This window comes from Mustela nigripes, chromosome 1 (assembly GCF_022355385.1).
Source record: "Mustela nigripes isolate SB6536 chromosome 1, MUSNIG.SB6536, whole genome shotgun sequence".
Lineage (NCBI taxonomy): Eukaryota > Metazoa > Chordata > Mammalia > Carnivora > Mustelidae > Mustela > Mustela nigripes.
In genome coordinates, this window is record NC_081557.1 from 253474 (window position 1) to 273124 (window position 19651).

The 19651-nt window shown below is 65.6% G+C and overlaps 2 protein-coding genes across 5 annotated transcripts in view; one reads left to right on the forward strand and one right to left on the reverse strand.

Annotated features, from left to right (window-relative positions):
- Nucleotides 1-8103, forward strand: part of PTDSS2 (phosphatidylserine synthase 2) — a 29586-nt gene extending 21483 nt beyond the window's left edge. Inside the window, exons 4-12 of the mRNA XM_059397616.1 lie at nucleotides 3078-3145; nucleotides 4697-4831; nucleotides 5317-5367; nucleotides 5596-5709; nucleotides 5799-5917; nucleotides 6334-6448; nucleotides 6520-6665; nucleotides 6766-6951; nucleotides 7101-8103. Of these exons, the coding sequence (XP_059253599.1) occupies nucleotides 3078-3145; nucleotides 4697-4831; nucleotides 5317-5367; nucleotides 5596-5709; nucleotides 5799-5917; nucleotides 6334-6448; nucleotides 6520-6665; nucleotides 6766-6951; nucleotides 7101-7260 (1094 nt within the window). The 3' untranslated portion in view covers nucleotides 7261-8103. The remainder of the gene's footprint in view (nucleotides 1-3077; nucleotides 3146-4696; nucleotides 4832-5316; nucleotides 5368-5595; nucleotides 5710-5798; nucleotides 5918-6333; nucleotides 6449-6519; nucleotides 6666-6765; nucleotides 6952-7100) is intronic.
- RNH1 (ribonuclease/angiogenin inhibitor 1) lies at nucleotides 8062-18092 on the reverse strand. 4 transcript variants are annotated; one of them, XM_059397592.1, is made up of 11 exons: nucleotides 14175-14263; nucleotides 12887-13024; nucleotides 11919-12024; nucleotides 11058-11228; nucleotides 10548-10718; nucleotides 9990-10160; nucleotides 9724-9894; nucleotides 9476-9646; nucleotides 9099-9269; nucleotides 8342-8512; nucleotides 8062-8259 (listed from the first exon to the last, which is right to left on the reverse strand). In XM_059397592.1, the coding sequence occupies exons 3-11, from the start codon at nucleotides 12002-12004 to the stop codon at nucleotides 8172-8174; spliced, it is 1371 nt and encodes a 456-aa protein (XP_059253575.1). In that variant the 5' UTR covers nucleotides 12005-12024; nucleotides 12887-13024; nucleotides 14175-14263; the 3' UTR covers nucleotides 8062-8171. The 4 variants fall into 4 exon arrangements, with proteins under 4 accessions (XP_059253575.1, XP_059253583.1, XP_059253590.1 ...); XM_059397600.1 differs by lacking the exons at nucleotides 12887-13024; nucleotides 14175-14263 and adding an exon at nucleotides 17986-18092; XM_059397607.1 differs by lacking the exon at nucleotides 12887-13024.
- Nucleotides 18093-19651: the final 1559 nt, after the last annotated feature.

Sequence of the window (19651 nt, forward strand, 5' to 3'; positions counted from 1 at the left end):
GGTCCTGCCCCGACCCTGTCCTGCCCCCACTGTCCCATCCCTGGTCCTGAGCCCCTCTGTCCAGTCCCCAGTTCTCCTTGACCCCATCCTGCCCCTGGTCCTGTCCTGAATCCTGCCCCCTTATCCTGTTCCCCTGTCCTGCCTCTGGTCCTACCCCCAGCCCAGGCTGTCTAGGGCTCCAGCCTCGTTGAGGGGCTGCCTCTGAGGACAGGGCGTGGTGAGTTTTCCTGAAGTCTTAAGGCTTAGTAACATGTTTCTTTTCTGTGTTAATACGGGATGGTATTCATTGTGGAATATTGGAAAAATAAAAAAACTATTTTTAAATAGAAACAAAAATCAGCCACAGAAAGTAGCCACTTTAGGTTTTAATGTGATTTTAGGAGTCGACACACATACACAGCTTAAAAAGTGGGACCCTCTTCGGTGGCTTTTCTGTCATTTCTTTCCCACTTCAGCTTAGCGCAGACGTCCCCTTGGTAATTCTGTGTTTGGCAGCCAGACGTTCACGGGTGCTTGTCTGGCCAGCGTCAACGTGCGACGGTGTGTCCCCAGGCCTGCAGCATCGTGTGCTGCGAATTTCTGCGTGTGTGTCTGGGGTGGGTCTGATCGTTCGTTTAACACCAGGCCCTGGGAGTGGAAGCCGCAGGCCAGGGCCGGGGGGGGGGGGGGGGGGGGGGGGGGGGCCCCGGGAGGCGGGGGGGGGGGGCGGGCCCGCGGGGGGGGGGGGGGGGGGGGGGGCAGGGCGGGGGGCGCCCTGGAAGCCGGTGGTGGGACCGACCCCACAGAAGTGGTCGGGGCGCTGTGGCCGTGAGCCGGACCCATGTGGCCTGCTGCTCTGCCCCCTCAGTGTCTGCTGGGGATGCTGATGGTGGGTGACACCTCCTGGTGCCTGCCTGGGGGGCACCCAGCCCCCCAGCTTCCCATGGCTCCGTCACCAGCCTCTGAAGGCTCTGAACTCCCAGCCAGCATAGGGGGAAGAGAGAGAGAGGTTTGAAGCCGCCACAGTCAGAGCCAAGGTCCCCGTGCGATGAGTGCCTACTGGACTGGGCAGAGTCAGTGGTTCCAGGCGTGGCAGGTCCCTCGGGGGGTGCTGGGCCATGCTGGAGGCTGGACAGCTGCTTGGCCTCTAGACTCCCGGGGGCCCGTGTGCTCTGTCCGGTGCGGGTGCCAGCCAGCCTCGTCTGCAACCCTCCCCTGTGGTCTCCGTGGGCTGCGTGAGTGCCAGCCCGGCCCCCGCCCTCGGAGGGCCCTCTCCCAGCCTGTGTTCTGGGCTCGGCTCCGCCTTCCTTTAGTTTGGAGGCTGCGGGTAAACGGGTTCCCTGCCGGTCACAACTGTGGGAGCCTGTTGTGGAGCCCCTCCTCCCCTAGAGTCGGCAGGAGGACCAGGTGGCCCTGTGCAGCGTGCTGTGGGGAACCAGGGAAGGCTCTTCGGGCCGGCAGGGTGCGCGGGTGCGGGCGCTGCAGGACCCCCTGGGGGTGCGGGGAGGGGCGGGCTGGCTGCTCGAAAAGGCCTTCTTGCCTTGATGATTTTCACGCTCATCTGTGGCTCCTTCCAAACACTAGAGAAAGCAGAGCGTGGCCAGGGCCACAGAGGCGGCTGGACATGCTGCTAAGGGAGAAAGTCAGCGGGCCGGTGGGGCAGGGGCTCCAGGAGCTCACGTGGAATGTAGGAGGCGCAGCGCCGGCCGGCCGGGTGTTTGGGGGTGGGCGGGCGGATCTGGGCCCTGGGGTCTCTACAAGTGAAGGGTGGCAGGTAGTGGGCGATGGCCGGCCCCTGACTGGGGGCAGTGGTCGGGGAGGAGACAAATCCAGTGTCCCAGGGTCACAGGAAGGTGCCTTCGCACGGTGGCGGGGTGAGCGCTCCAGGGAAGGCGGCCTGAGTCACTTTTCAGAGGCCCTTTTAGGTCCTGCTGCAGCCCTTGTCCAGGGACAACTTGCCAAGCTTTTCCCAGACCCGAGGGCCACAAGGGCAGCGTGTCACATCCACTCTTGATCCCGTGCCCCAGAATTCCTGCAACAAACCGTCCTGAGAACTGACCGCCTTCCTGCTTCCGTCCCCACCAGCCTGGGCACTCCTGGGTCTTGGGGCTGTTTCCCCTGCAAGCAGATGAGGCACAGGCCCCGAGTGCTGGGCAGGCCAGAGCCCCATGAGCTCCTCCGCGCTGGGCTGCCCTGCACCTGCAGCAGAGAGGCCAGGCTGGGCCTCTCCCACCTTGGCAAGCACCAGCCTTTTTATTCAAGGGGAGTGAGTTTTTCAAAGCAAACTCTTAGGGTTTTTTTTGAACAGTGGTAGTAAGCAAAGGGAAAGTAGCTATCTTAGGCCTTTATCAGACAGGGTTATCAAGATTTCCGGAAGGTGGAAGTTAGCACGTTGGTCCAGGAATAACTCCTCTCCTTGTAACCGCCTGCTGGTGAGAAACCGCTTTCCGCATGAGCTCCGGGAACCCGGCTCTGGAAGAGACGGGGTCCTGGCTACGCAGAGGCTCCAGAGGGACAGTTTCTTTCTTCTCCGTTCTGTGGCAGTCTGGCCGGCCCCGACAAGCCAACGGGACACACGCGTGTGTTGTCTGCGGGTGGCCGAGCGAGGGGCCGTCTCCGTCACGTCACATTTCGTTTCTTTCTGGGGGAGCACGTGTGTGCTCGGCCCGCCAGCAGCTGAGAAGGGCACCACCCCAGGGACGGCTCGTCCCTCCCAAATGCGGCGTTTCCCCAGACCGGCTGCCACAGCCAGGTGCGGTCTACTCTGGGGATCCAGTGGGGCTCACGTCAGAAACCGTGTCGGTGGGACCCCTCCCGCGGACCCCCGGGGGGAACCACGTCCTGCCCACGTGGGAGAAACTGCGTCCTAGGCCGTGGGTTTTCTTAACTCCATAAACGGCATCGGCAGAAGGTTACTGCGTACTCGCTGAGCCACAGGTCCGCAGTGTGACTGGAAGCATGGCCGGGGGCGGGGGCGGGGGTGGGGGGCGCCACCCAGGACTGCCCGGCCACCGGGAGGGCAGGGAGGAGGCCGGGCCCGGGTGGCGCTCTCTGGGCTGCGGGGCCCCGCCTGACGCCTGCACCCCGCGTCTCCGCAGCGTACTGGAGGTTCTGGCTGTGCGTCAGCGTGGTCTACGAGCTCTTCCTCATCTTCATACTCTTCCAGGTAAGCAGCTTCTCCGTCAGATGGGGTGGCCCATCCGCTCCTCCGCAGCTTCCGCGGGAAGCAAGGCTGCACCCCCGGAGGAGTGGGCAGAGGCTGTGGGGGCTGCCGTCCGGGCACACCGTGTGCTCAGAGGGAGGTTGGAAACCCCTCGCCCTGTGAACCTTGGGTCAGGACTGGGCACTGGCGTCTGTCGTTCCTGTTCCTCGCCGGCTGGGTCCGGGGTCTGCTGCGATGGTGACCTCGGTCTGCAAAGTCATTCTGCACAACCTCGGAGCTGCCAGTGGCTCTCGTCCCTCTCTGGGTGTGGCCCCATTATCCTCTTCAGTACCGCGTTTGTCAACCTGCGCGGAGAAGCCTGCCGTAGCTTGGGTCACCCGTCCCTGCGTCCCCCAGAGCCACCGACCCACCCGCTCCCCCTCTATCCCCGGGGCCCCTGAAGGGCGTCTGGGTCCCGTGCATCCTTCTGCCGAGTGGGGTGGCCAGCGACATCGGCGCCATTGCTAGAGCGGGGCTGTCGGCGACGGGCTCTCGTGGGTGCAGCTGTGGGCCCGTGAGTCGTGCACACGTCACCCATAAGGAGCAGCCGGACAGCCCCCAGCCCCCTGCACGCGTCGGGATCTGTATTGTGGCCGCTGTTGGCGGTGTGTGGAGACTCCTGCTTCTGTTTGCATTTCGGGAGTGACCTCACACTGTGGGGTGTCCCCATGGCAGGCTAAGCCTCCAGAGGCTTCTCAGCTCTTGTCCAGGTTCCATGCCCACCGGCCTGGGCTCCTGCTGACCTGCTGTCCTGACACAGGGACACAGCAGTGTCCAGCCTCACGTCCCATGGTTTCCGAAACCGCATGGGGGTGATTTCAGTTGTCAGTGATGTCAGGGTCTGCGAGTCATTTCCAGAGACCCCAAGCGGGGGATAGGGTCCATCGCAGGACAAGGCAGTGCAGCTGGGTAGCACGGGGGGCCGTGGTCACATGATGCCATGCAGGTCTGTGTCCTCTGCCCCTCCGTCCCCCTCTCTGCTTCTTCCCTACCTTGGCTGGTACTTGGGGCAGGAGCGGGGGGACGGGGTCCTGACCGTGGGCATCCTGGGATCCCTCTCTGTGGACCGAAGGCCCCAGCTGGTGGCCAGAGAGCGCCCGAGGAAGGGGAAGGTCTGAGCCTGCAGGTGGGGCAGCCTCTGACCACGCGGCCCCGGAGTCTCCTTAGCGCTAAGGCCAGAAGGAGCGATTTGCCAGCGCAGGCACCCGTGTCTGGGAAAGCTGTCCTGGTGCGCTGCTTCTGTGAGGGGAGGTGGAGCGGGGAGGCGGCAAGACGGGTGCCCCAGCTGTGTCCCCGCGTGAGGGGAGTGGGGCATCACCTTGCACGTGGACCCCCCAGTCTGCCCAACCCTGTGTTGGGGGGACGGCGGCAGAGACAGTGTTTGCCTCCCCTCGGTGGAGGTGTTTTCCACACGCCCCAAGCCACAGACATGGCTCGAGGTTTCGGGAGTTAGCCGGGTGCTCCCATGGCCACCAGCAGCGTCTGGCCCCGCTAACCAGGGTTCTGGCCTTGCAGACTGTCCAGGACGGCCGCCAGTTTCTGAAGTACGTGGACCCTAGGCTGGGGGTCCCACTGCCCGAGAGGGACTACGGGGGAAACTGCCTCATCTATGATCCACACAACAAGAGCGACCCCTTCCACAACGTCTGGGTATGGGCGGGGCCCAGGAGCCTAGTGCTCGGCAGGTGCCCGGGTATTGCTGACCTGTCCTGGATGTTTCTAGAACCCCAGTCATTCTGCAGATCAGACATGGCATGGCCCTGGCCTCCCTCCTGCTAGACCCAAGGCACCCTTCAACTCAACCCACTTGGAGGAGGGTTAGGGGGGCCCCGGGGGTCGTGCAGCCCACATGTGGGGCACCGGCCCAGCTCACCAGGGCCCAGGTCCCTGCCATCCAGCCTGAACATGTAGTCTCGGCCCAGCCACGTACTCCCCTGGGGACCCCGTTGACGAGGGCACCGGCTCTCCTCGGTGGTCAAGGCGTGCTGACCGTGTGCGTGGGACCATGGCTTTGTCCCTCGGGTCCAACCAGTGCCACTTGGGAAGGCTAAGACTGTCCCAGCAGCCTGGACGTGGTGGGAGCGAGAGACTGGGGGCTGTGGGCTGCACCTGAGGCAGCTGTCCGGCCCCCACAGGACAAGCTGGATGGCTTTGTGCCAGCACACTTCCTTGGCTGGTACCTGAAGGTAAGATGACCTCGGCGGGGGGACGCCCTGGGCCTGCCTTGTGCTCCAAGCCCATTTCCCAGATGCGTACTGCTGTTCCGAGAGCCAGAGCGTGGTGGGTGAGGGCCTGGGGGCTGTGGCCCCAAACCTGTGCTGGTTCTTGGCACCAGCAGTGTCTTGCCCCGCCCGGGAGGGCGCTGGGGATGTCCCCCCAGCGGGCCTGGTCTGATGCTCTGCTGCGGCCCGCAGACCCTGATGATCCGTGACTGGTGGATGTGCACCATCGTGAGCGTCATGTTCGAGTTCCTCGAGTACAGCCTGGAGCACCAGCTGCCCAACTTCAGCGAGTGCTGGTGGGATCACGTAGGTGCCGCAGCTGCCTGGGGGGGAGGTGCAGAGGCCCCCGGGGAGGGGGCAGGGCACTCACCTGCGCTGCCGGCTCCTGCCCGCAGTGGATCATGGACGTGCTCGTCTGCAACGGGCTAGGCATCTACTGTGGCATGAAGACCCTCGAGTGGCTGTCTCTGAAGACGTACAAGTGGCAGGGCCTCTGGAACATTCCAACCTACAAGTGCGTCTCCTGAGCAGCTGCCCTGCTCCCTGGGGGCCAGGGTGTCCCCGTGGGGTCTGGAGGTGACGCCAGTGCGCCTTTTGGGGGGAGGGGCAGTGGACCAGGGTTCTGCCCGCGTCTCTGCTCACCAGATCCGCCCCCCAGGGCCCCAGTGGTGGCCAGGAAGCCTGCGGTCAGCTGCCCTTCGTGCCCCAGGGCTGCTCTCCTTACCATCCCTTTCCTTTGGGATCGGAAGCAGCGGTCTGGGAACAGACCCGGCGGGGCACTGGGCAGCAGGGGTCTCCCCACTCATCCGTCATGGGGCCCGGGGCAGCAGGCGGGGTCACAGGGAGGGAGCAGCCACTGGGCTCCAAGCACCTGGCATGGCTGCCTGGGGGACAGAGGCTCCACAGGGTGACGGGGCCCTGTGCTCCCAGGGGCAAGATGAAGAGGATCGCCTTCCAGTTCACGCCCTACAGCTGGGTCCGCTTCGAGTGGAAGCCGGCCTCCAGCCTGCGGCGCTGGCTGGCCGTGTGCGGCATCATCCTGGTGGTAAGGCCGGCCCGTGTTGCGCGCGCCCGCCGGGCAGCCCGGCTTGCCACCGACTCTCCTGTGTCTCCCAGTTTCTGTTGGCAGAACTGAACACGTTCTACCTGAAGTTCGTGCTGTGGCTGCCCCCCGAGCACTCCCTCGTCCTCCTGCGGCTCGTGTTCTTCGTCAACGTGGGCGGTGTGGCCATGCGGGAGATCTATGACTTCATGGACGACCCGTGAGGGCCCCGGACGGGTGGGGTGGGCCCCGGCCCCCTCCGCGTTGCCGCCCCTGGGGCCCAGCGACAGCGCCCTCAGCCGAGTGCCCTCCCCCCGCAGGAAGCCCCACAAGAAGCTAGGCCAGCAGGCCTGGCTGGTGGCGGCCATCACGGCCACGGAGCTGCTCATTGTCATCAAGTACGACCCGCACACGCTCACGCTGTCCCTGCCCTTCTACATCTCGCAGTGCTGGACACTCGGCTCCGTGCTCGTGCTCACCTGGACTGTCTGGCGCTTCTTCTTGCGGTAAGGGTGTGGGCTGTCTCCCAGGCCAGGTCAGCTGGCATCTGGGTCATGGGGTCCCTCCCTGTAACTCTGGGAGCATCCCTGTGAGGGGCAGCTTCTCAGGACCTCCGTGGGCCAGCTGGCGGTGACCTGGCTCCCGCTGTCCCCAGGGACATCACCCTGAGGTATAAGGAGACGCGGCGGCAGCAGCAACAGAGCAGGGGCGACCAGAGCACAGCCATGAGCCATGTGGACGGACACCTGCCTGAGCCCGAAGACCTCCCGGGGCCCATGGAACCGGAGAGCGAGGGGGTGCCGGCCCCAAACTGATGTAGCTCCCGACCACCGGGAGCCCCTCGGCCCATGGGGTCAGACCCTCCTTTTTCCCATGCGCATAGTGGGGCCCTGCGGGGCGGGGCGGAAGGTGGCCTGTCCCAGATGTGCGCGTGTGTGAACACGGTGTGGAGGGGTGTGGGCACGGGGGCTGCGTGTTGCTGAGGCTGCTCTGGGGTGACGAGTGTGGCTGGGCTGGCCCTGGGCAGTGGTTTCCTCCCTCCAGATCACAGGCATAACTGTGCCTTTCTCTGCTCTCTGGGCCCCGGCCACTCTGAGGCCCTGGGTGTCCATGCCGGCCACCCCAAGGCCCCAGCTGCATCTCACGGGGAGTGCGGACACCCCAATGGCTGAGAAAAACCTCACCCAGGGAGGTTTTGTCTGACCCCACAAACAGGTGGGCACGGGGCCAGGGGTCATGGGACTGGTCCCCTGAGGAAAGAGAGAGTCAAAGGCCCTGCGTCTGAGGTGGGGAGGAGGGCGTGGGGGCCGTCATGAGCAAACAGAACAAGTGCACCGGTGCCGGAGGCCTGCGGCCCTGCATCATCCTCACCAGCCTCCAGCCTCAGCCTGGTCCTGCCCTCAGCACAGGGGTTGCCCAGGGTGACGGGGGAGCGGGTACCTGGGGCCACTGCTGTATTTGTGCGCTCGGGTCGGAGCCGTGCAGAGGGACGGCCAGGCCGGCGGGAGGGAGGCGGCCGTCCCAGGCACGGGTGCGTGCTTGCTGTGGGACAGCCCCAGTGGAAACACACTTACGACCCAGGCCTGGTGGGGGCCCCACAGAAAAGACAACACTCCTCCTGCCAAAAAAAGTGCTTTAATAAAGTGTCTAGAACTTTCTTGCATTAGTGAGCTGAGAGCATCTCTTGGTTCAAAGCTCGGAGGCCCCCGGGAGGGCGCGGCCGGGCTCAGGAGATGATCCTCAGGCCGGGCTTGCGCTCCCCCAGGGCCTGCAGGTCATCATCCATCTCCTCGGACCAGTAGATGTCGTAGAGGCTGTGGGCACCGGAACGCAGGGTCAGGATCTTGTGGGGACTGTGCCCCTCCAGCCTCCCCCCTCCCCGCACACGGCACTCACACCAGCTGCTCCAGCATGCAGCCGGGCTGCTCCACGCTCTCCATCAGCCACCGGATGCCTTCCTCGCTCATACAGTTGTTGCTGAGGTCCAGCTCCCGCAGACTGCAGTTGACCAGCAGGAGCGAGGCCAGGCTGGCACAGCCCTCGTCACCCACATCGCAGTCCCCGATCCTGGGCCAAGACCGGGCACGGGTCAGGACAAAAGGGCCTCCTGCTAATCACAGGGTGATGGGGGGGTCCGCAGCACAGCATGTGTGGAGCAACGGGGTCCGGCCTGTCCCCCAGACCTCAAGCTTGGGAGCTCCTAGAGTCGTGCTGTTGGCCGGGTACAGAGGGCCCGCCAAAGGCAACAGGAGCACACAGCTCCCCTCCGTGGGCACAATGGTCACACTGACCTCACACCACCTGGACCCAGGGCCCAAACCTCCCTGGACAGACGGGAGGGCACCAGAGGGCCTCATCCGACCCCTCCCCTCCTCAAGGGCTTTGGGAGCTGGCTGGCTGGACAGTGAGCTGCCAAGGAGGCAACCAGAGGCAGAAGAGCAGGGGTGCAGGTACAAGGTGCACAGAGGCTCCAGGCCTCCAGGGTGAGGACCAGGAAGGGCAGGCCCAGCGCCGCTTGTCCACCTCCGCCCTCTGCCCAAGCCGACCCCTCACCCAGAAGCCACAGTAAGAAGCAGAGAGCAGACGACCGCGGAGACTGGCCCACGACGCGTTGTGGGGAGCACGACTCGCCCCACGCCCCCGGCGCGCTCACCACAGCTCGCGCAGCACGGTACCCGGCTGGCGCAGACCCTCGCACAGCTCCCGGACGCCCGCGTCGCCTAGCTTGTTGCAGCTCAGGTGCAGCTCCATGAGGTGCTTGTTCTGGGCCAGCATCTCTCCGAAGGAGGCGCAGCTGGCGGTCGTGAAGCTGCAGGTTTTCATCCTGGGAGATAGCCGGCAGCCGGGCCCACAGCTCGAGGCGCTCTCCGAGGCCCCCGGGGGCCCGAGCAGGAAGCCCCCGACCCCCACCTTCCAAAGACAGCCAGCGCCCTACTCCTCCCCACCCCCTCGCAGAGGCCTGGCCCCCAGACACAAGCCACCGCAGCCCTGGGGCCCCTGGGGCCCCAGCCACCACCTGGCCGCACTCACCACAAGGCCTGCAGCTGGCAGCCGGGTTCCAGGACGCTCTCACACAGCAGACGGGCCCCCTCGTCCCCCAGCACGTTGTCCGCCAGGTTCATCTCCTTCAGGCTCTGCTTGGCCCTGAGGACGCGGCACAGGTCTCTGCAGCCCGTGGTGGTAATGTCACAGTGCCAGAGCCTGCAGGCCCGGGGGACAGGTCACGGCAGGGGCCCCGAGGCCACGGCCCCAAGGGTGCAGGCCGGGGGCACACTCACCACAGGACCCGGATCTGGCTGCTGGCGTGCAGCAGGCTGGAGCACAGCGTGGCGATGCCCTGGTCACCCAGCTTGTTGTCCCCCAGGTCCAGAACCTGGAGCGAGGGCTTGGCTGCCACAACCCCACATAGGTCCTCACAGCTGGCTGCCGTGAGGCCGCAGTTCTCCAGCCTGGAAGCACAGGAGGGCCGGCTGGGCTGGGGAGACAGCCCTGCAGCACCCACTGCCCCCCGCCCCCCCCCCCCCCAGCCAGGCCCAGCACTTACCTGAGCGTCTCCAGCTGGCAGGCAGAGTCCACTAGGCCCTGGCACAGCACCCGCACGCCGGCCTCCTCAAGCTCATTGTTGCTCACCACAAGCGCCTTGAAGTGCTGCTTGGCCTTGAGCGCTGAGGCCAGGGACGCACAGCTGGCGCCTGTCAGGTTGCAGTACTCTAGACTGGGGATGGGCGGGGGTCAGAACTCCAGCCCAGGGAGCACTGCCAGGATGGCCTCTCCGGCCCCAGGCTGCGGGGCCCATGAGACCGGGCGGGGGGTGGGGGTGGGCAGCAGGGCCAGGACCATGCAGCCATGACAAAGGGGCCATCTCCTTGGAGGCTCCCAGCCCAGGAGCCCCCGCACTGTGCCCAGGATGCCCTAGAGCTGGGAGAGAGACACCAGCCTCCCTCGCCCGGCCCATGGGTGCTTGCTGTGGGCTGCCAGGCCCACTCTTGGTGTCGGCCCATGGTCCCGGCAACACCCAGGACAGCTGGCGGCGGTCTCCCAAGAGCTCCTTCCTCACGGCTCCCCGCAGCCCAGGGTGGGGGGTGGTCTGTCACACACTCACTGCAGGTTCTCCAGGTGGCACTGGGGGTCCAGGAGGCCCTCGCACAGCAGCTGCAGGCCCGCGTCCTCCAGCGGGTTGTTGCTGAGGTCCAGCTCCCGCAGGGTGGGCACGGAGCGCAGCACGTCGGGCAGGACCCCACAGCCGGCTTTGGTCAGGCAGCAGTTCTCGAGGCTGGAGTACAGCCAAGCTGGCCATCAGCACGGCCCCCGTCAGCTCTGGCCAATCCCGTACCCAAGGGAGCCCACCAAGCACAGCCCCATAAGAGGGCCAGGGATCTGGGGTCTCCTGGGAGCACAATGGGGCTGCTCGAGGCACTGTGAGGTCCAGAGGAAGCTGGGCCATGCATTCAGGAATGACAGGCGGGGTTGTGGCACGACCACACCTCTCGGGGAACCGGGGGCCTCGGCCAAGGCAGGAAGGGCCCCCAACGCTCCAGGACTGTCCAAGCAGGTTTGGACCTGAGCCAGGGATGGGGCATGCCCCGGGACCACATGGGTCACGCCGGCTCACCTGAGCTTCTGGATCTTGCAGGCCGGACTCTGCAGGCCCTGGAGCACCAGGCGCACCCCGCCGTCGCCCAGCATGTTAGAGCAAAGGTTCAGCTCGGTCAGGGAGGAGTTGGCCTGGAGGGCAGAGCGGATGTCCCTGCACCGCTCCTCCGTGAGACCACAGTCATCCAGCCTGTGGACAGGACACCAGGTCACCACACGGCATGTCCTGGCCTGTTCGTGGACCAAGAGCTCAACCTGGGGGAGGGATGGTTCCTGGGCGGCTCCTCCCATGAATGACCCTTGATCCGGCGTGGTGAGTTCAAGCCCCACAGGGGGCATACAGGTTATTTTAAAAAATAAACTTAAAGAAAAGCAGCAGAGAAGTGTGTGGATTATCTCAGGAGGCTTTTGCTGCAGGCTGGGCACCACCAGGGGCCCGTGTGGGGCCCCGTGCTCCCCGCGCCTTCCCGTGGGGCACCGTCCGCGCAGGAAAGCCCGTCTATCTCCGCAAGGAAACCGAACAGCGGAAATGCTGGGAAAAGGACCCTGTGCCTCAGAGGGCCACGCGGGAGAGCTCAACAACCAAACCCAGTCTTGACTCCATTTCCCAGCCCACCGCCAGCAGGGCTGCACCCCGGCGCCCTGCAGCAAGGGGACAGGCCCTCAGAGCCTCCATGCCAAGCCCGGGCCACCCCGCCTCAGCCAGGAAGAGGCTGATGTTTTCAGAGAGTGGGAAGGAAGTACAGTAACATCTCGTGCGTGTGAAAATCATGTACAATTCACAGCGAGTCCATAAACAGTGCTTTCGCAGCCCGGCGGCAGTGGGAGGGGGAGCCCGTGCGCCATGCCCGCGCCCGCACCCCAAGCGGCTAGCTTCTACCTGACCACCTCGTACTGCTGCATCAAAGGCAGGAGCTCTGTCCACCGGGCGTCACTCAGCTCCTGACACTGGATGTCGAGGTTCATGGTTCGAGTCCAAGTGTTTTCTAGACAGAAGACAGAGGAAGGAGAACATCTCAGCCAGACTCTCAGTACGAGACAGGCCAGAGAGCCAGCAGACAGAAAGGAGTCGTAACAGGACCCCCAAGGCGGGGGGGGGGGGGCTGCTGGTGTTTCAGAAGCCAGTGCCACTCCCCTGGCCAGTGCCCTTCTCCACCTCAGCCCCCAGGAGCACAAATCGGGGCAGGCAAAGGGAGGCTGCAGCCCCTGGGCTCCCCGGACAAAGGCCACCACAGAAGAACAGCAGCAGCCTCACGTCTCAGCCTCCTGCACTCCGCCCTGTGGGCCCTGCCTACCCAGGAGTGCCAAGGCCAGTGCTGGCCATCTGAAGCCGCAATCTCTCACTTGCCTGGCGACACCACGGTGTGGAGACCCCACCTGGTGGGGCACAAGAGCCAGCAAGGGGAGCAGTGCTGCAGCCTCACCCGGCCAGATGCGCCCCCCCCCCACCTGGCATTGAAGGAGCTCGGGCCTGAGCCTCGCCACCCTGAAGCAGCTGGCGGGAGGACAGGTGCCTGCGGCCGGCTAACAGCTCCTCAAGGGCCACCAGCCACAGGTCGACTGCCCTGGAATGGGCTGAGGAAGGAAAGTGGAGACCCCAGGCCCACTGGCCTGCACTCTGGTGTTGCCCGCACGGGTGGCCACTCGGTTCTGTGTCCACAGTCCCTTCCCAGGGACTCCCAACAAGCCGGAACACGTCCTCCGCCCCACCCTGGGTCAGCCCAGGCCCACGGAGAAATCAGGTAGGACTTTGGCAAATGAGGCTGGCATGGGAGCAGGTCACATGCCCTGAAACACCTCACCAGGGGCAGCACAGAGCCCCAAGAAGTGATTAACTGTCCAGCGTACCAGAGTTCCACGTGGACGCTGACTGCACAGGGGTGTCCCGAGGCCCTGAAGGTGGGAGCCAGAGAGCTGGGTTTCATTCAAGCGTCATCAGAAAGCCCGGGAAGGATCCACACCCGGAAACAGTGCCATTCAGCCGCCCTTTAGAAAAGCCGAGGCAAACGCTGACTGAAGCCCGCAGAGGCTGCTGGTTCCCTGAAACCGCAGCTTCCTGGGAACACTGCCTCATCTGTGTTCCTGGCCGTGCCTAGCGGGGCCTGGCCGTGCTCAAGGGAGGACTCCCCGCCTCCATCCAGGCGGGTTCAGAGCCTACAGCCAGTGGGGGGCCAGACCAGTAAAGGCTGAGTGCCAGCCAGCAGACGAGATGCCCCAGTGCACACCCTCACTGATGGGCCAGCGGGAAAGACTGAGGGTCGGAGGTCCCGCAACGGGCCCGGTCCCACAAGCAACCCAAGTAGGAAGCCAGAGTTTGCCCAGCCCACTGCCCTGGCCACGTGAGCAAAACCCAGACCCGCCTGCCCCGGAGCCCCGGGTGTGGTCAGTAAATCCCCCAGTCCAGAGCCCTGCGTCATCGCCCCCGGAGAACGGGACGGACGGGCGAGTTCAGCGGGACCCTCCCTCGCGGTGCGGCCCGCCGACCCGGGTCGGGCTCTGCCCCGGCGGCCCGAGGTTAAGAACGCGGGCGGGGAAGCCGGACGGGGCCGCCGGACGCCCGCACACGCCGCCCCGGGCTCGACCAGACCCTGCGGAAACCTCTTCGCCGGCACCGGGGCTCGGGGGCTCTTCTGAACCTCTGTGCGTCACGGACCCCTTGGAGAACCCCAGGAAGCCGAAGAGGCGCCGCGACTCCCTGTTTCCCCCGGAATCGAGACCCCCAGCAGCTGGGCTGCTCCCCAAGGCCCCGAAGGGCGCTGAAGGCTTTCGCGTGCGAGAAAGGGCCGCGCCCCGAGGCCAGGAGCAGGGTGTTGGTGCCCTCGGCCCGCGCCGAGCCGGACCGCAGGGCAGGGGCGTCTCGGGCCCGCTGAGCCCCGCGCAGGCGGCGGCGGAGCGCGCGGTTACCTGTGCGAGGCGCGGGCGGCGGCCAGGGACGCGCCGGGGTCCGCCCGAGGCCGCCCAGGGCCGCCACCCACCTCCGCGCGCGCCGGAGACTGCGCATGTGTCCCGGGCCGGCGCGGGGACACCCCGCGAGCGAGCGGCCGCTGGGACCCCGCGCGCAGGCACCCGCCGCCCACCCGCCCCGCTCCCCGCTCCCCGCGCCCGCCCCCCGGCGCCCCGGCCCCGCGCCGCTCACCGGCCGCCGAGCCCCCGAGCCGCGGCTTCCGTGGGGCCTGGGGTGCGGTCGGCCCTACGTCCCGGGGCGGGGTCACGCGCTGGGGCGGGCCGCGGGCGGGGCGGAAGGCCGGGGACGGCCCGGGACGCCGGCGGAGCGCGGGGGGAGGGGGGACCCGGGGGACCCCCAGGGCGCAGGAGCCGCACCACCGGGCAGGGCGCTCCGCGGACGTGCGGGCCCTCACGCGAGCGCCGGCATCCCAAGGAGGGAACCCGGACCTCTGCCCGCTAGGAACACCGCGGCCCGCAGGGAAAGAGCTTCGAGGGCACTTCGGGTTTCATCAACAGGCGGGACAAGGCCGTGTTTGGAAAACCCCTGAGGGGGGCCGGGGGCTTTCTGCATCGTCCGCCTGACGAGGTCGCCCCCGGCCCGGGCGCGCACAGCGGAGCTCGCGCGCCCGCGCTCCCGGGCGCACCGGCGGAGGCTGCGCGCGGACTTGGACACGGGCTGGAGCGGGGTTGCCGGATGCGTCCTCGGCACGGAGGCGCTCACGGCCTCGCGGCTAACCCAGCACCTCCTGAGTGCCGAGCGCTATGCCGGGCGCTTGGGCCACGCTGGTGAGCAAGGCAGAGCGAAGGCCTCGGGCCCCGCGGAGCTCACAGTCCAATGCGGGGAACGCATGAAATCCAAAAATAAATTAATAGCATTTACAATGCGGAAAGTGCAGGGCAGGGGGTAACGCAGGATTAAAAACAAGTCGGGAATGAGTGCTGGAGGGCCAGGGCAGAGGTCAGGTAGGTCTCCTCCCCAGCGCCAGCGAGCCTCTGGGGGCTGAGGCCCCGGGGCTGGGGCAGGCGGGGAGGGAGGTGCCTTGGTGTTCAGTTTCATAAACACAGGTGCTCACTGCAGACCTGACCCCATCTTTGCGATCACCAGGGAGCAGCACAGTATGGGATGGGGGCTGAGGACACTGGGAGCTGACCTGTTGCCTGGGGATTAGGTTCTCTAGGGAAATAAAGCGAGGGTTATTCAATCCGGGAGAATATTTGGCTGGGTCAATCCTTGCTTGGGTAACTTGCTGGGCTCCCAATGGACAAGGGGGTCTGGGCCACCAGTGCAGGGCCAGGGGTCCCAGAGAACCCAGTGGATTCAGAGAGGCGGGCTAAGGCAGAGGCAACCACCCCAGGGCCACCATGAGCTCCTCTGAGCAAGTCAAGTTGTCAGGCTGAACTTTTTACTAACTTTTTTTTTTTTTTTTTTTAAGATTTATTTATTTAGAGGGGTGCCTGGGTGGCTCAGTGGGTTAAGCCTCTGCCTTCGGATCAGATCATGATTCCACGGTCCTGGGGTTGAGCCCCACATCAGGCTCCCCGCTCAATGGGGAGCCTGCTTCTCCCTCTCCCTCTGTTCCAGCTCATTCTCTTGCTCTCTCTCAAATAAATAAATGAAATCTTTAAGAAAAAAGAAAATGGAAAGCCCTAGCGTGCCCACATTCCAGAAACAAAGGCTCTGACATCTCAGTATGTGCTCCTACTCCTCTGTGCTCACAATGTTTTCTTAAAAGAAACATTTGTAATGGTAGATAGAGTATGTCCAAATCTCTACCTTACCCAGCAAAGGAGTCTTTGCAGTGTGACTAAGTAAGGGTTTTGAGATGGAAGATTGTCCTGGATGACTTGGGTAGGCCCAAAGTAGTCCTAAGGTCCTTACAAAAGGGAGGCAAAAGGTCAAAATCAGAGAGATGTGACCAGGGAAGGCAGCCTCTACAAGCCGGGCCAGGCCCAGCAGCAGGTTCTCCCCTGGAAACTGCGGAAGGAACCAGGCCCACGGATACTTGGATTTAACTCCCTAGCGCCCATTTCCCACTTCGGAGCTCCAGAACCGTAAAGTAAGAGACTCCGTGACAACGGGTCACAGCGGCGGCAGGAAACCGACACCCGATGAACTGTGGTTTCCACTTCGGAGGAGCTGCGCGGACAATGTGTACATGAATACACAGGTACACCGACCAGTAACAAACACAATCTAACTCTGTAAAAACCTTGTTTTTTAAATATTCTATTTACTTGCTTGACAGAGAAAGAGCGAGTGCAGCGGCAGGGGAGCGGCAGGCGGAGGTGATGAGGGAGCAGGAGGCTGGCTGAGGACAAAGCAAAGCTGGCGCCTTGCACCCCCTCTTCACCCGCTCCCCTCCGTAATCTGTGTAGCGTTCCTCAGGCACCTGACCGCCATAAAACGATAAATAGTTAACTTGCAGGGATCGCAATCCTGCGGGACAGCAATCTCCCTTGCTCTACAGATGTCCTAGAGACCTAAACAGGGAGGTTACCTTATCAATAGTGTCGGGGTCGTGCCCCTAAGATGGCGCCGGGTACATAGACCGAGCAGCACGGACAGCCTACCCTGGCCACACAGGACCTCGTGCTTGTCACATGAACACCGTATGCCACCACTGCCTACGAGCCCCAGATACCTCCTGTTCACGTGAACGCCTCTGTGATTGGCTGTTATGCCCTATATAAGGCATGGGACCTTCCCCACGGGAGGAAGGAGAAAGATCGACCAGGGAATAAACACGAGCTTGTGCATCGACACGTGTGTGTGCTGGTGTTGCGTCATCTCTGCAGGCAGGGAGAGCGCGACACAATCGCACAAATTTCCAGAGGCAAATAACTCTCAGTTCCTGAAGGCCTCAGGTCTCCCTGCTCACCATACACTGGAGGAGGCCGAGCTAGAAGGGAAGGTAAATGATCGCAGGACCCTAACACCCCACCAAGGACCTCCCAGCTACCTTGATGTTAGTGCCTGACCTAAAGACACTGATCAGGCCCTAAGGGCAAGGCCTCCCCCGGGCCCCTCGCAGGCCCTCCCGAACACGTGAGAACTCTGCTGAAACCTCCCGTCCCTTCCCCATCCCCCCAACCGCGGGGTACATAACCTGCCGACCCTACAATGGGGCAGCAGCTCTTCCTGCCCACGGGTCCTGTTCCCGGGCTTTAATAAACCACCATTTTGCACCCAAGAGGTCTCAGGAATTCTTTCTTGGTCATCGGCTCCGGACCTCAGCCCACCGAACCTGACCTAGGTTCCAGAACTTCATCAGGGACGGAGAGCAGCAGACTCCGTACCTGGCCGGGAGCCCGATGTGGGACACCCCCGTCCCCCCCCACGACCCTGGGATCACGACCCGGGCCAGGCAGGCGCCCCACACAGTGTAGCCTTCCCGGTCACACCGCGCAACTGCCAGAGCGCAGCCGAGCCACGCAGCGGCCCTCCAGACCGCGACCCGCCCTCCCGCGGGACCGCCCCGCACACCGCCCCAGAGCGGGGCTTCCCCGGTTCGGGGGTCCTTCCCAGCCACCGCCCGCCGGAAATGCTGCGCAGCCCAGCAGCCTCCCCCGCACTCGCGCGACCCCGCTCCGGGCGCCGACAGACCGCGGGCTCCCGCCGAGCCTCGAGAGGCCGCGCGGAGAACCGAGGCGCGCGCAGAGCCGGCGCGCGCCCGGGGCGCCCCAGCGCCGGGACTCCCAGCATGCCCCGGGAGGCAGCCAATGCGCAGGTGCGCACGCGCGGGCGCACTTGAACGCTCTGACGCCACCAGCACGCGCCGACCTCGAGCCCCGGAAAGCCCCTCCCCCGCCCCGCCAGACCCCAGCCCCACCGGACCCCGCTCCCCCTCCCCATGCACCCTGCTCTCCAGTGTCACTTCAGGACCTGGCGTCTACCCTGGCAGCATGGCTGCAGGAGCGCCCGGTGCGTGTTCACAGGCGATCCGACCAAGGTGGGCGCCGATAAGAGCAAACCCCGGGCACGGACCGCAGGACTGACTTACCTCCAGAAGACAGGCGGCGAGAGGGACAGACCTCGCCCGGCAGGGGCGGAGCCTGGCGGGGCGCGTTCTTGCTGCGGCGTCGGGACGGGCGGTGGGGCGGGGCCTGGACGCCGGGGGCGGGGTCTCGCGTGGGGCGAAGGCGGGCTGGGCGGGGGCTGGGCGTCGGGGGCGGGGCCTCGCGTGGGGCGAAGGCGGGCTGGGCGGGGAGGGGCGGGGCCTGGGCGTCGGGGGCGGGGCCTCGCGTGGGGCGAAGGCGGGCAGCCCTCCGCGCAAGTGGAGTGCTGGGGTCTCGCGGCTCCCACGTGGCGGCGGCGCGGGGCGGTGGTCCCGGCGCCGCGCCCCCCGCGTCCGGCCTGGCAGGTGCGCCTCGGACGTCCGGCCCCGGCGGTGACCTAAGGGGTCGGCGCCGGGGGCTCGGTGGGGCGACAGGAGCGAGGCTGCGTCCTCCGCGCCGCGCCGCCCGGTGGGTGGAGCCGGACAGAACGACGCGCAGACGGACGCGAGGACGGTTCCGTGCGGAAGGCCGGGTGACCGCCGGGACCGCGCGTGATCGGGGCGACGCTCGTTTCTCTGCACGGTCCCGACCTCCTGACGGCCCCGTCCCCGCGCGTCCGTTCGGGAAGCGCGTCTCGTGGAGCCCCGTGCCCGGCTGCGTCGTAGCTGCCGGGGCTGCGACCCGCAGGGACCGTCGTGCGGGAAGCGGCGGGGCGGCCGGGCCCGCGAGGAGCGGCCCGGAGGGGAGGCCGGTGTCCCCGGAGCGCCCCGCCCGCGGCCGGAGGCGGGAAGCTGGGCGCGACCGACGCGGGAGGAAAGGCCTGCGGGCGGCCGCAGGGAGCCAGGACGACGGTCCGGCGCTCCGGCGGCGCGGGGTCCTGCGGGCCCGAGGGCTGGGAGGTGCTCGAGGGAACACGCGCCGCTTCGGGCGAGGCTGTGCTGTAGCCGCTTTCGCGGACGATGCCCAGTCCCGCTGCTCGCGTTCCTGCTCTGCAGCCTCAGCGCGCCGGTGGTCCAGGCGACCCGCGCCGCCGAACTCCGTTTCCCGCGCTCTGGGAGCCCTTCTGCGGTCCGGCGTCCCTGCGGGCGCCCGGAGGACGGAGGGCCGGGCCGGGCCGAGCCGCGGCTGGAGCCACAGGTGGGACATCCCTCGGGGCAGCACAGGTCCCCGGCATCCGGGCGGGACGCAGCGGGTTGTTCAGAGGAGGGAGAAACCCGCATCCGTTAGAGCCGCCTGCTGCCCCGCGCGTCCAGTCCTGCCGTCTCTTGCCCTTGTGTCTAAGGGGAAATCCTAGTGGAGCACCGTCGGGGCGGGGCCCGGAGTGAGTGTGGAGTCGAGCACACGATGCAGGTGCGCTTGCACGGACAACGCTTATGCGCTGGAGTCCCTAAATGCTGTGACTTCATTTTGGGTGCTTATCAAGGAGAAAGTGGTGGGCTGGTCCCCAGTTCTCAGAATTGACATTTTGCCAGATCAAGTTTGCAAACAAGGGAACTGCATCCCAGAGCCGGTAATGAGACCACAGAGAGCCGCTCCTCTGGTGACCTTTACAGGAGATGGTGGCGCGCAGGGCCTGGAACCAGCTGACCTGGGGTGGCCTTCCCCGTGGTGAACGGCACCGTCATTTTTGTCCGGACACCAGCGCCACCCAAGTCCCCCCTCTGAGCAGTG